A 14,378-nucleotide genomic window follows, 5' to 3' on the forward strand; every position below is an offset into this window, starting at 1 on the left:
ACCGGCAGAAAAAAAGGGCCACTCACTAACGAGAGGGTGATGCGCGAGTAAAGCGACCAGACCCCATGTGGACAGGGGGAGGAGAGAGCGCAGAGGACGCGCGCGAAGGCTGAACGCCCAGGCTGTCCGACCGAAAGCCCGGGCCGTGGGGGTGCGCGGGCGCGGGCGGCGCCAGACACTTGCGGTCCGAGGGCAGGTCCGGGGGCAAGCGTGCCCCTGTCCGCAGCCACCCGCGATGAGCGAGGCGAGCCGGGTGTGCTCGGGCTACTACAGCCTCAACCACAGCTTCGTGGAGCCCTTCGAGTGCCCCCGGAGCGGGGAGGGGGCCACCCTGCTCTACTGCTGCGGCTTCGCCGACCTCAAGTACTGCTGCAGCGAGCCGGGCAGCTACTTCCCCTACAAGCACAGCTATATGTGGAGCCTCAGGTGGGCAGGGCGGCGGGCTCTAGGGAGGCGACGAGCGGTGCCAAGCCGGGAGTGGGAGGGTCGCCCGCTCGGGTCGGGTCCCTCAGGAAGGACATGGAGCCTCCGAGGGCGGGTGAGGGACCTGCAGACAAAGCGCGCGGGGCTCGGAGCTCCCCCACCCCCGACCCCGGGACCCGCTCGGTGCTGCCCCCGTCCGGCGAGGGTCAGGCGGTGGCGGCCAGAAGTGTGAGTGGGCCCTGGACCCCCGGCGAGGCTGGAGCGGGAGGAGCGCGGGAGGAGCGCGGGAGCAGCGCGGGCCGTGCGCCCAGGGCGCACGCAGTGCTGGCTCCGCTGGCTCCGCTGGCTCCGCTGGCCCCGCTCAGCCCCGCGCCGGGTCTCCACGCCCTCCAGGGACGAGTTCCAGGCAGGAGGCTCCGCCGGCGGAGAGGAGACACGCAGATAACTTGAGGAGGTTTTCATTCTCTTTTTTTTGTTTGTTTGGGCATTTGGTGCTTTGAATAGAAAGCGGGCGACTTCGGGACTCATTTTAAGGTATTAACCAAGCATCAGAGTATTTAAAGTCTCTCTGAGGGTGAGAAGAAATCAAAGAGGTGTGTGTGTGTGTGTACGCATACAGCGACAGGACTTTGTAATTTGCTCTTTTCAGATGATCCGAAACTGACACAGACCCGAACTGGAGACATACAGTAGGCAGGGAAAGTTTTATTTGCTATAATACACACTCCATAGAACCTTTTTCAGGACACCCCTTTCTTAACACCTGAGCCACTCGGCCATTACTGGAAAGACAAAAGACTTTCTAAGGTGGAGTCTTTCTTGCCTGTTTTTCCTATGATGGGAATTTTACTTATTCCACCTAGTATTTATGCAGATATTTTCACTGTGAAATGCTTTCTACACCACCCCGCCCAAGACTGTAACCTTTGAACTCCATTCTTTGATTTTGCCTGGAGAATGAATGTGAAAGAATTCCAAACCCACCTTCAGTTGTTTCTCACAAACCAATTAGCTTATGCCTGACAAGAGACAGACTCTGCTAGTAAGCCGAAGAGTGTTGTTTCTCTAATCCTCTAGCATGATCCAGAATTTGTCACACATGTCCAGTCCACAGCAAATGACTTTAAATGTTATTTCTTGAGGCAGTAAAATAATTTTTCCAAAATGTATTGCAAGCGTCAAAAAAATCTCAAAAGGAGTGCCACTTACCAATAAGTTCAGCTAACAACATTGTGTTGTGCCAGAGTGGGGCATAATCTCGCAAAATAATGGCAGCTTATCCCTCTCATTCAGAGAAGTAATCAGTATTGCACTGGCATATTATCCGGCCTTTTGGAAAATAGCATAGTAACCCAGCTCTGAGTCTTTGGAGGTGTTAATGATGGTGGCAGCACTTCTGACAGACTGGCAACTCTTAAGTCAAACTCAACTGAAAAAGTGCCTGGGATTCTCAGATCCTTGAATAATTCCACAGGCAGCAGAGGATAGGTTTATGAGGGCACAAAGAATGAATAGCTTGCCAGGGTCTTCATTCAGCACGTACACAGCGGACAGTATAGCTCAGTTCCTAGGACACACAAAAATCATTTCAACTGAGAGCATCTGTTGGCAATGTTAAACCTGGGGATCTTGTTAGTTATTGGGCACTGAGAACACATGGGGAGGCAAAAATTCAGCACTTCATCTCCCTCATATTCTTTGCTCTTCGCCCAAATTGAAAATAGTCCAGCTGTGAAAAATATTCCCGAAGTCGCTAGCAGTTGTTCTGAGATTCTGCAGCGGCTGGGAAAGGCACAGCACAGCTACTATGAGGCAAGCAAAGGTGCTCAGTAGAACTGCGGCATGAACGGCATGAACGAGGCAGCAACTTCAGAGCCCCCCTCGGGGACTGGAAAGCGGACTGCCATCACGGCGCTGGGAGGAAAGGATAATTCTCCCTTTCCTGTGTCTGGCCCACCACAATCTTTTCTCCTTCTCCAAATCCCTAACCTCTCAGGGCTTCCTTTGGTAACCTGCTTCAGGACCTAGGAAAATGATGCCTGTTGCACAGGGCAACAGGAGTTCAGTAAGCAGTTGTCAAAATGACTCTTTTAGGAGATTCCTAGAGTTTCATCTTTAGAGTTTTGTACGCATGAAGCAATGCTTCTATAAAATGAAACTGTGACACAAGCTATCTGTCAAGATTATCAAGGTGGTGCTAATAATGGTGGTAGCACCTCGGACTCCCCATTGCGTTCTCAGTGCTCAATAACTAACAAGATAAGGGATAAGCTGCCATTTATTTTCTTTAATTATAGTAGAAAGCAGAAAGAGCATGCTTTGTTTTTTCTACAAATCATGTGATGGGCTTTTAAATTGTGTACTTTAAAAGCTCACAATATGCATGTTGAATTTAATTAGGTTGACAATTTTACTTTTAAATTGACTAAATTACTTTTTACTTTGAGCATTTTTTTAATAACGGGTTCTCATTTCAAGAATCTTTCTAGATGTGTGGCAGCCTAGCTGTCTTGTGCAGCAGATAATGTTAATTAAGTGGATTATATTCCCCTGTGTCTGTGCATAGTCCTGACCCTCCCTGACATACATAATCTACAAAAGTCAGCTTTGGTGCCAACAAACATGAAAGAGGACTTGCCAGAGCCAGGGAGTCTCACCCTTGGAAGAGAGTGCACAAGTGAGGGCAAACTCCAATTTAAATATAAAACGTATATTGACTCTAGCCACAGAATATCCAGTCTTCACTGTGTGCAAGGCTAGGGGGATTGGGCTGACATTAATAAACCAAGCACGACTATCTTTGGAGGTCTCACTCCACTCCCTTGTGGCCAAGGAGGCAATCCCTAAATGGCAGGGGTGCTTTATCTCCTAAAATCAAGGATAAATGGGATGAGCTTAAGCAACTCCCTTTTAATTCTGTTCTCCTTTTTCCAGAGCCCTAACACGTCTAGCCTCCCTGGTCAAATTCCCCCCCGCCTTCTCTTTGGCACTTGTCAAACTTGTTGGGGCCCTGATCTCTATGAAATAGCAGAAGCCTGCAGGCAGGCCAGGACGAGGATGAAGAAAAAGGTCATTACTCATCAATGACCATTTCAATGATGATTACTCTTCAGTGATGATTATACCATGATTTACTTCCTTTCTTTTTTTTTTTAGAGTCGGGGGAGGGGGGAAGGGACGAAGGGAGAGAATCTCAAACAGGCTCCTCACCCAGCCTGAGCCTGTCTAGGGGCTTGATCTCACCACCCTGAGATCATAATCTGAGCTGAAATCAAGAGTCAGAGGCTTGGGGCGCCTGGGTGGCTCAGTAGTGCTTCACTACTTTTGCACTGGTCAGTATTTTTCTATTCATCTTTTGTGGGTGGACACGATTTTTCCTTCTAAAATATACTTTTTTTAAAGATTTTTTTTTTAAATTTATTTATTTGACAGAGAGCAAGCAGGGGGAACAGTAGAGGGAGAGGGAGAAGCAGGCTCCCCGCCGAGCAGGGAGCCCCATGTGGGACTCGATCCCAGGACCCTGGGATCATGACCTGAGCCGAAGCAGATGCTTAACCATCTGAGCCACCCAGGCGCCCCTAAAATATACTAATAGAGGTTTCTTCGATTGAAATATTTTTAAACTCGCCCAGGAGAATCACGTGAGCTTTCACCTGCCATATGAGTTCACATAGTTTTCTATACTAATGTTAACATATAAATGTGTAGAGAAAATAGAAGAATTTGATGAAAGCAAAAGGTGAGCTATAGATTTCAATCATATACTGTTTATACTAAAATATAGTTTGGCTAGGAATGACTGAAGCAAGGATGAACAATCTTCAGACCTTCTTTCTAGTATATGCGTAAACCATTTTGTGTGACAGTGAGAATGTTCTTCCTGTTTCTTCAGCATCGGTGCCCTGGTTGGACTGGGAACTGCTGCCCTTGTTCTGCTTGCCTTTGTCGTCAGCGTCTGTGTCCTCTGCTACTTATTTCTGTCTACAAAGCCTCGAAAGTTAGACACTGGCCTTAAACTTCAGCACCTCGAGGCTTCTTCCACTCATGAAGGTAATCTGCATCCATTATTTGCAGCCAACTTCCTGCACTCTATTCAAGAGAATCACCTCTCCCTGGGTGACACACCATCCTGTGAATCATGAATGCTTTTTAAAAATTCAACTCATTATGTGCCTTTATAGAAATTCATAGGAAATTAGGCATTAATGGTGAAATACCTTCAAGAATTTGGGCCAACAGGAAATTAGGCATTAATGGTGAAATACCTTCGAGAAATTGGGCCAAAGGACAGAAGAGGGGCAGGATGTAAATGTTCTCACGAAAAACAACCCATGGATCCACTAAATCGCTCTACTGTATTTAAGGCTCTCAGTTATAAAGGTTTTAGCTTTGTGGAGTTGTTAAATTTTGTTTGTGATAGAGCCAAAGATGTAGAATAAATGGAGGAGCAAAATATCTGGTAATTAATTCTCAGGGTTGCATTGCTCAAGATGGGTCAGTCAGTGGTCAGCTGAGCATTCACCTGGGTGCCTGAGAGCTGCAGAATTCAGAGGAGGCACTTAAAATACCTCAGAGGCATACAAAAGGAATAGAAAAACAGGAAAGGTAAATAGAAGACCGTCTTTGTTCTTGAATAGATTACAAACTTGTTAAGGTATACATGTGTGCAGGCGCGCATGGAAGAGTGACTATAAAGTAGAAAGAAATGTTTATGTATAGTTTGTGGAACTGGGGTTCATTATCTCAGTTACAAAGTGCCACACAAATGCTAATTGTTAGCATTATGAAATTCAATCAGAAAGAATTGTTATAATTTTTGTGAATATAAATTTCTGTTAGTGTATTTAAAAAGTAGTAGTCATAAATTTTGAGATATATAGAGTGTATTTTAATAAAAATTTAGAATATATAGGGTGCCTGGGTGGCTCAGTTGGTTGGGCGACTGCCTTTGGCTCAGGTCATGATCCTGGAGTCCCGGGATCGAGTCCCGCATCGGGCTCCCTGCTCAGCAGGGAGTCTGCTTCTTCCTCTGACCCTCTTCCCTCTTGTGCTCTCTATCTCTCATTCTCTCTCTCTCAAATAAATAAATAAAACCTTTAAAATAAAAGAAAGAGACATACTATTTTTAAAAAAATTTAGAATATATAAATAGAATCTATTTAGAATAAGATACAAGTGGTCAGTAACTTCTATTTAAAAAGAGAATGAAAAAGCTTACTTTAAAAAATTTTGGAAAGTCACCTGCTCAGATGCTCTCTTTCGGCTGAACCCTGAAACTTATATTTCTGGAGTACATGCTCTGTGACCTTATCAAATACACTGTCGCTGAATGATCGCATTAGCTCTACTTTCCTTTTCTGTAGAGGAGGTCTCTCCCAGAGGGCATCCTGTGTCACAGAGCAAGAGGCCAAGGTCCCTTAGCAGTTCCTTTTCTGAAGCACCGTTTGTAACTGTGTGGCCGAATTGACAGGTTGTTAGTTGAATTTAGTCCAATGGCTTAGATTCTGTTTCTTCACAGGCAAAATGAAGCAGTGGATTAGTGACTACCAAATCATTAGATCTTAAACTCAACTTTTTATATTATTTTTATTTTTTATTATATATGTATATGTGTATATATATATGTATATACATATAATGTATTATTTGTTTCAGGGGTACAGGTCTGTGATTCATCGGTCCTACACAATTCACAGTGCTCACCATAGCACATACCCTCCCCAATGCATAAAATGAATTTTTGTCTCAAGTGCTTAGATGATTTAACGTGGACGTTTTTGAATTTTACTATACCTAAGAATCATCTAGGCAGCTCATTAAGACCGCAAACTCCAGACTCTGCATTTTATAAACAAATAGCTTCCCTTCCCAGCTAAGTAAGTCCTCGCTCCCCTGCTGTCTACTCTCCACAAAGCAGCCAAAGTGAGCCTGTTACAAGATAAGTCAAGTCTTGTCATTCCTCTGCTAAAAAATCCTAATCGCTTCCCATCTCTCTTGTTAGATACAGAAGTCTTAACTGGGACCTACCAGGGCTTCTGTGGTCTGCCCTTCCCGCCCCCATTTCTCTCATCTCCTGTGCACAGACACATTGGCCTCTTTGTTGTTCCTTGAAACTCCTTTGCCTCAGGACCTTGCATGTGCTGTCACCGTTGTCCAGAAGGCTTTTCCCTCAGATACCCATATGACTTTCACTTTCTTTAAATCTTTACTAAAAGGCACCTTCCTAGGGAGTTCTTCCCTTGTCACCATATCTGGTGACTTAACTCCCCTTCAACATTTCATACCCCCTTCCTGTTTTATTTTTCTCCTAAGCATTTGGCACTAATATACTATATAATTTAGTTATCTATCGTCTAACCTTTCTCCACTCCAACTGGAAAGTTTGTTCCAGGAAAGTAATAATTTTCACTTGTTTCCTCACTACTGTATCCCTACTGCCTAGAACACGTAGCAATGTTTGTTGAATGAATTGAATGAGTAGTGCTACACCTTTATAGTAGGTGATCACAGGAGCACCTTTGTTGTCGCCTCTAGAGGTATCAGACAATCATCGAATGTCTCCTCTACGCCATGCATTGTGCTAAATAGAAGTTGGTTGTTTTTCCTGGTTGATCTCAGGGACTGCCCCCAAGTGTTATTTCATGTTGGCTCTGAGAACCTAGCAACAGAATTAGCTGGCTTGTTGATTCAAGTCTGGTAGTCTTAATGCTATTTAGCTAAGGAGATCCATTGATGCACTTCTGAGGTAGTTGGAAGAAGCTGCTTTCTTGCATCGAAATGTCTCCTCTCAAAAACATTGTTTATCAGGCCAGCAAATTAACTCCAGACACCTTTTCCTGAGTGCTTGCTATTGACAAGGCAGGATTTTATATGATCACTGCCTTCCTGCTGCTTTCCAATGAGGTGTTTTGGTCCTTTGGTTTGATTTTAACCAAATCAGACATGGTGCAGAGCCCAAAACAAAATAGGTGATCGAAATGTCACTGAAATAGGAAGAGAAAGACAGTTTATATTTGAAAGTGACCCTTTAGAGTGAAAACATCGTGGTGCTATTGTGAGGTGTGCACGCTCTGTTCCAGTGATTCTCCCACCTAGGAACAGGTTCCAGTGTTCTAGCTATTAAAAACAAAACGTCTTTATTCCACTTAAGGGATGCCTTCAAGGTCAAGGATACTAAAATGTTTGCAGAAGAACCAAGTAGGTAAACATTACATCAGATGAAACCGGTTTCATCTTCTTTCAAAATGATCTGTTCTTAAGAGTCGACCTCCCATTATTTTACATTAATTTTTATAATTGAGACTGTTTTCATTATAGGCAATTCAAATGGTCTAAAGGGAAAAATGTCTTTATGCACGTTCTAAAACTGACCTAGGGCACTGAACTTTTCTGTTTCTATAAATGACAACCATCTAAGTCTAAAATAGTCTAATCTTAGGCAGTTGTGCCAAGGTTTTTCCCTTGTGTATCTTTATTGTTTTTTTTTTAAAGATTTATTTGTTCATTTGAGAGAAAGAGCGAGAGCATGAGTGGGGGGAGGGGTAGAGGGAGAGGCCTGAGGGAGAAGCAGACATCCCGCTGAGCAGGGAGCCCGATGCGGGGCTCTATCCCAGGACCTCGGGATCATGACCTGAGCCGAAGGCAGACGCTCAACCGACTGAGCCACCCAGGCGTCCCCTCCTTTTTAATGTATACAGTTTAAGGCTTTATACATTTTGAATTGATCCTGAAAACAGCAGGCCGCTGGGAAGGACTGCAGAGGTTCACTGGGCTACCTCCTGGGCTCACTTTGTGCACAGGAGCTGTGGCTGGAAATTGATTGCCTTTAAATTGTACCCCATCATGGTTTTGTTCCCTTTTTTGTGTGTTTTGAGCTATGCGTGTTTCAAATGCCAGCGTTTAAAAGAACCCCATTGCTTGTCGGTTGTAGAGTTCTGAGAAGATGACTATGTGAAGGGCATCTTTCTGAGCAGACACTCCTGAGGGGGAGGACTCATTTCATACGTTGTGGAAGAATTAATGGCAAATAGAGAAGCAGTTAGCGGGCTGAATGTCCCAGATCCCTGCTTCTCAAACTTTTCTGCTGGAAAATCCTTAAAGGGGGATGAGAAAGGAACCTGTACCTCCAGAATTCCAGGGGCTATCCTGGAAAGGCTTGCGTGAGGCCTATGAACTTTAAATTATTTGAAGTTTCATTTTATTTTTATTTTTGTCCCATCTTATTTTTAAAATTTATGTCATTTTTCAATTTGGCTGAATGTAATGGCTTGTTTTACTCTAATAATAACATCTTCTCCTTCTCATATCTGAAGAAAACTGGTGCTCTGGGAAGATCAAGCACATCCACCCTGTGGTTTTGAGCATCCACTGACACTCGGGGTTGCGGAGGGTGGGTGGAGGCCTGAGGAGAGGGGCTGTTGGAAACAGAGTTCTGGATGGAAATTAAAAGGGCAGATATTAGTAGAACTGCTTGGCACAAATAAAATAATACAGTTGGATAGAGATAATAGAGAACTCCAAGCCCCTGTATCTGGTGGTCTCTTTTGTAAAGGCAAGTGATATAAATGAAAAAGGGTAAGCAAATCCTCAGCAAGGTGCAGCTGTCTAGGAGAAAAGCGTAAATTACATATGGAATACTGAGAAAGCACATTTGAAGATCACGTAATTGTTTCTTCTGCCCATGAGCAGAACATGACTCGGACTGGCTCAGAATGGTCTGCTCTATTTCTTCTTCTTAGAAGAGTCGCCTAGAAAGAAAAAACGTTTCTTTCAATTCGCTTTTATTTATGGAAAATTAGAAAATACAGAGAAACAAACAAACAGTGTCTTCCGTGATTCCACCATACAGAGATGAGGGTTATTAACACTATGTTCAATTCTTCCATGGATTTTTGGTATGCAACTCTTACATACATGACTGTAACAAAGTGCGGGGGATGAGTCTTGTGCTATTTTTTTTCACTGAACAATATTGACATCTTTGTTTGCCAATGAATGAATGCCTTTGCCAAAGAATATTTCCACTTTCATATCCTGACATAGTGCTATGATTTTTTATTGTTTTATTTCGATATAACTTCACACTTCCAGAAAAATTGCAAGAATACTACAAAGAAGGTTGTATACCCCTCCTCAGATTTACTTCATTGTTAATATTTTGCCTTATTTTCTTTATCATCGACTTTCTTTCAATGTATATTTTCTGAACCATTTGAAAATAATTTGCAGATATCATGCCTTTTTTTTTTTAAGATTTATTTATTTATTTGACAGAGAGACACAGCGAGAGAGGGAACACAAGCAGGGGGAGTGGGAGAGGGAGAAGCAGGCCTCCCGCAGAGGAGGGAGCCCAATGTGGGGCTCGATCCCAGAACCCTGGGATCATGACCTGAGCCGAAGGCACACATTTAATGACTGAGCCACCCAGGCGTCCCGGATATCATACCTTTTAACCATAAATATTTCAGTAAGTGTTTCCTAAGAACAGGATTTTTTTCTTACATAGTTATAGTATGTTTATCAAAGTCAGGACATGTCACACTGATAAAGTAATATTATCTAATCTGCAGTTCATATTTAAATTTTGCCAATATCCTTAATAGCGATGTTTTTCTCATCTAGGATCTAGTCTTATAATTCGTTGTCATATTTCTTTAGCCTCCTTTAATCCTCAGCCTTTCTTTGTCTTTCATGATCTTGACATTCTTGTAAAGCAGAAGCCAGTTATCCTGTAAAGGGTCTTTCAATTTGTCTGATATTTTCTCATGACTGGAGAGAGATAATACCTTTCGACAGGAATACCATAGAAATCATATTCTCAGGGCGTCCTATCAGGAAGCACATAATATTGGTTTGTCCCATTAGGGGTGATGTGAACTTTGATTCGTTGGTTAAGGTTGTATTTGCTGGATTAAGACATTGTAAAGTCACTATTTTCCCTATTAATTCCTAAGTAATTTGTAGGGAGGTACTTTGAGATTGAAAATACTCTGTCCCTCCTCAGACTTTCATCCACTCATTGATGGCTCTTGACTGAATTTTTTCATTCAAAATTTCAAAATAATTTTAAAACTATTATTACAATAGTTATAAAATGATGACTTTCCAAGCCTCACATTGTTTGTTATTCTAAGGAATAACAAACATAAGGAAGAGCTTTTCCTTCTCCCCTCTTTATTGACCTATTCATTTATTTTTTCAGATCAGTTTGGACTCAGATGCTTTGTTTTAAAATATTCTATGACTGTCATTATTTATTCTGATGCTTACATTGTCTCAGCTTTGTCCTGTGGGAGCCCCTTTCAACTGGGTCCTTTGTCCTTCTGAACTGTGTCCATAATTTTTTGAGCACTTTTTTGCTTTCTGTCACAAAATGTTCCAGGCAGCCTGTACTTCTCCTGTTCCAGCCCTGGAATCTGACATTTCTCTAAAAAACCTGGTTCATTTTAGTTGGGAATAGTATTTAGAAACCAAAATCTGAGTATACCATATTTTATCATTGACTTTGAGTTAGCTTCCATTTTCTTTTTCATTACAACATACATTGCACAAACTATCTAAGTATTTTCTTAGCATAAATCCCTGGGAGTGGACTTGTTGACCAAAGGATGGGCACATATTAAAGGCTGTGGATACAAGTTGCTAACTGCCCTCCAGGAAAGGACTAGTATTATTATTTCAAAAGATACACATTTTACTAATTTCTTGAAAAAAAATAATAGTGTTTTTATCTTAAATGAAGAGTGGGAGTGGGCATTTTAATGTCTGTCATTATTTCTTCTTTTTAAAAATATTTAAGTCATCTCTCCACCTAACGTGGGGCTTGAACTCACGACCCTGAGATCAAGAGTTGCACACTTTTCCAGTGGGGCCAGCCAGGTGCCCCTGTCATTATTTCTTTTGTGGCATACTGTTGTTCATATCTTATACACGTTTTTCTGTGGGGATGTACATTTTTCGCTGCTTTAAAAGAACTTTACACACAGCAACTAAACTCTTTTCCACATACATTGCAAATGCTTTCACAGTTGTTTCCCTTGTAATGTAGTATGTGACAATTTTTCATTTAGAGAAGTTTCTCCTTTTGCATTTTCTCCCTTTAGTTTCATACTTAGAAAGTTCTCACCTCTGGGGGTGCCTGACTGGCTCAGTTGGTATAGCACATGACTCTTAATCTTGGGGTTATGATTTCAAGCCCCACGGTGGGTGCAGAGATTACTTAAAAAATAATAAAAATTTTAAAAAATCTTAAAAAAAAGTTCTCAGCTCACTATAAGTTATAAAGATATTCACCTATATTCTTTTCTAATACATTTATTCATTGTTTTTATGTTTAAATTTTTAATAATGCTGGAATTTTAGTTTTGGTGTAAAGTATGAGGTAGGGATCTGCCTTTTTATTTTGCAAATGAGCTCACTGTCCAAATATCTATTGGATAATCCATCTTTCTCTTGCCAATTTAAAATGTCATAAACTGAATTCTTATATACACTGTGATCTGTTTTTAGACCTTCTGCTCTGTTAAATTTATCACTCTGTTTATTCTTAAGTTAATAATATACTTTAAAAATACTTTAAAAATTATTGTAGTGATATAATTTTAATATCTGACCAGGCAAGACTTTCTCCTCCCTCCCATTATGCTTCTTTATCAAAATTTCTTGGCTACTCTTATAATGTTCAGATTTCCAAATAAACTTCTGAGGCATGTTGTCAAACTTTTAAAAATTAAGTGGTATTGGGGCGCCTGGGTGGCTCAGTTGTTAAGCGTCTGCCTTCAGCTCAGGTCATGATCCCAGAGTCCTGGGATCGAGCCCCGCATTGGGCTCCCTGCTCCGCCGGAAGCCTGCTTCTCCCGCTCCCACTCCCCCTGCTTGTGTTCCCTCTCTTGCTGTGTCTCTCTCTGTCAAATAAATAAATAAAATCTTTAAAAAAATAAATAAATAAAAATTAAGTGGTATTTTGATGGGTTTTGCACTAAATTTATAGATAACTTTGGGATCTATTTTTCTTAGTAGCCTTAACACCCCTCCAACAAAACTCTGCTCAAAACTGTTATTAATTAGGCTGCCAAATTATTTTGTAATACCATTCTTTGTTTCAGAAAGGCTTTTTTTTTAAAGATTTTATTTATTTATTTGAAAGAGTGAGTAAGCAAGAGAGCAGGAGCAGGGGTATGAGCAGAGGGAGAGGGAGAAGCAGACTCCCGGCTGAGTAGGGAGCCCGATGCGGGGGCTCGATCCCAGGACGCTGGGATCATGACCTGAGCCGAAGGCAGGCGCTTAACCAAATGAGCCACTCAGGAGCCCTTTAAAAAATTTTTTTTGTTATCATTATTTTAATATTTTATTCATTTAAGAGAGAGAGAGAGCACAAGCAGGGGGAGGCGTAGAGGGACAGAGAGACTCCCAGCTGAGTGGGGAGCCAAACTCGGGGCTGGATCCCAGGACCTGGAGATCACAACCCAAGCCAAAGGCGGATGCTTAACCATCTGAACCACCCAGGCGACTCCAGAAAGGCCTTAAGAACACATTGAGATCTTAGTAGAAGATGGGGTTATTTGAACTCAATGACAGAAAAGGTTACTGTGCCTCTTTTTTTTTATTTTTTTTATTGTTATGTTAGTCACCATACATTACACACTAGTTTTTGATGTAGGGTTCCACGATTCATTCTTTGTGCATAACACCCAGTGCTCCACACAGAATGTGCCCTCTTTAATACCCATCACCAGGCTAACCCATCCCCCATCCCCCTCCCCTCTAGAACCCTCAGTTTGTTTTTCAGAGTCCATCGTCTCTCATGGTTGGTCTCCCCCTCTGACTTACTCCCCTTCATTCTTCCCCTCCTGCTACCTTGTTCATTTTCTTTTTTCTTAACATATATTGCATTATTGGTTTCGAAGTACAGATCTGTGATTCAACAGTCTTGCACAATTCACAGCGCTAACCATAGCACATACCCTCCCCAATGTCTATCACCCAGCCACCCCATCCCCACCCCCCCACCACTCCAGCAACACTCAGTTTGTTTCCTGAGATTAAGAATTCCTCATATCAGTGAGGTCATATGATACATGTCTTTCTCTGATTGGCTTATTTCACTCAGCATAACACCCTCCGGTTCTATCCACGTCGTTGCAAATGGCAAGATCTCATTCCTTTTGATGGCTGCATAATATTCCATTGTGTATATATACCACTTCTCCTTTATCCATTCATCTGTCGATGGACATCTTGGCTCCTTCCACAGTTTGGCTATTGTGGACATTGCTGCTATAAACATTGGGGTGCACGTACCCCTTCAGATCCCTACATTTGTATCTTTGTGGTAAATACCCAATAGTGCAATGGCTGGATCATATGGTAGCTCTATTTTCAACTGTTTGAGGAACCTCCATACTGTTTTCCAGACTGGTTGCACCAGCTTGCATTCCCACCAACAGTGTAAGAGGGTTCTCCACATCCTCGCCAACATCTGTCGTTTCCTGACTTGTTAATTTTAGCCATTCTGACTGGTGTGAGGTGGTATCTCATGGAGGTTTTGATTTGGATTTCCCTGATGCCGAGCGATGTTGAGCACTTTTTCATGTGTCTGTTGGCCATTTGGATGTCTTCTTTGGAAAAATGTCTGTTCATGTCTTCTGCCCATCTCTTGATTGGATTATTTGTTCTTTGGGTGTTGAGTTTGATAAGTTCTTTATAGATTTTGGGTACTAGCCCTTGATCTGATATGTCATTTGCAAATATCTTCTCCCATTCTGTCGGTTGTCTTTTGGTTTTGTGGACTGTTTCTTTTGCTGTGCAAAAGCTTTTTATCTTGGTGAAATCCCAATAGTTCATTTTTGCCCTTGCTTCCCTTGCCTTCGGCGATGTTTCTAGGAAGAAATTGCTGCGGCTGGGGTCGAAGAGGTTGCTACCTGTGTTCTCCTTTAGGATTTTGATGGACTCCTGTC

The 14,378-nt window shown here is 42.2% G+C and overlaps 1 protein-coding gene across 1 annotated transcript in view; it reads left to right on the forward strand.

Annotated features, from left to right (window-relative positions):
• The window catches only part of SHISAL2B (shisa like 2B), a 23,752-nt gene continuing 9,374 nt past the window's right edge, over window positions 1-14,378 (forward strand). Inside the window, exons 1-2 of the mRNA XM_027605259.1 lie at window positions 1-426; window positions 4,316-4,473. Coding sequence (XP_027461060.1) covers window positions 236-426; window positions 4,316-4,473 — 349 coding nt within the window. The 5' untranslated portion in view covers window positions 1-235. The remainder of the gene's footprint in view (window positions 427-4,315; window positions 4,474-14,378) is intronic.

Source organism: Zalophus californianus, chromosome 5, assembly GCF_009762305.2.
Source record: "Zalophus californianus isolate mZalCal1 chromosome 5, mZalCal1.pri.v2, whole genome shotgun sequence".
NCBI classification, from domain to species: Eukaryota; Metazoa; Chordata; class Mammalia; order Carnivora; family Otariidae; genus Zalophus; species Zalophus californianus.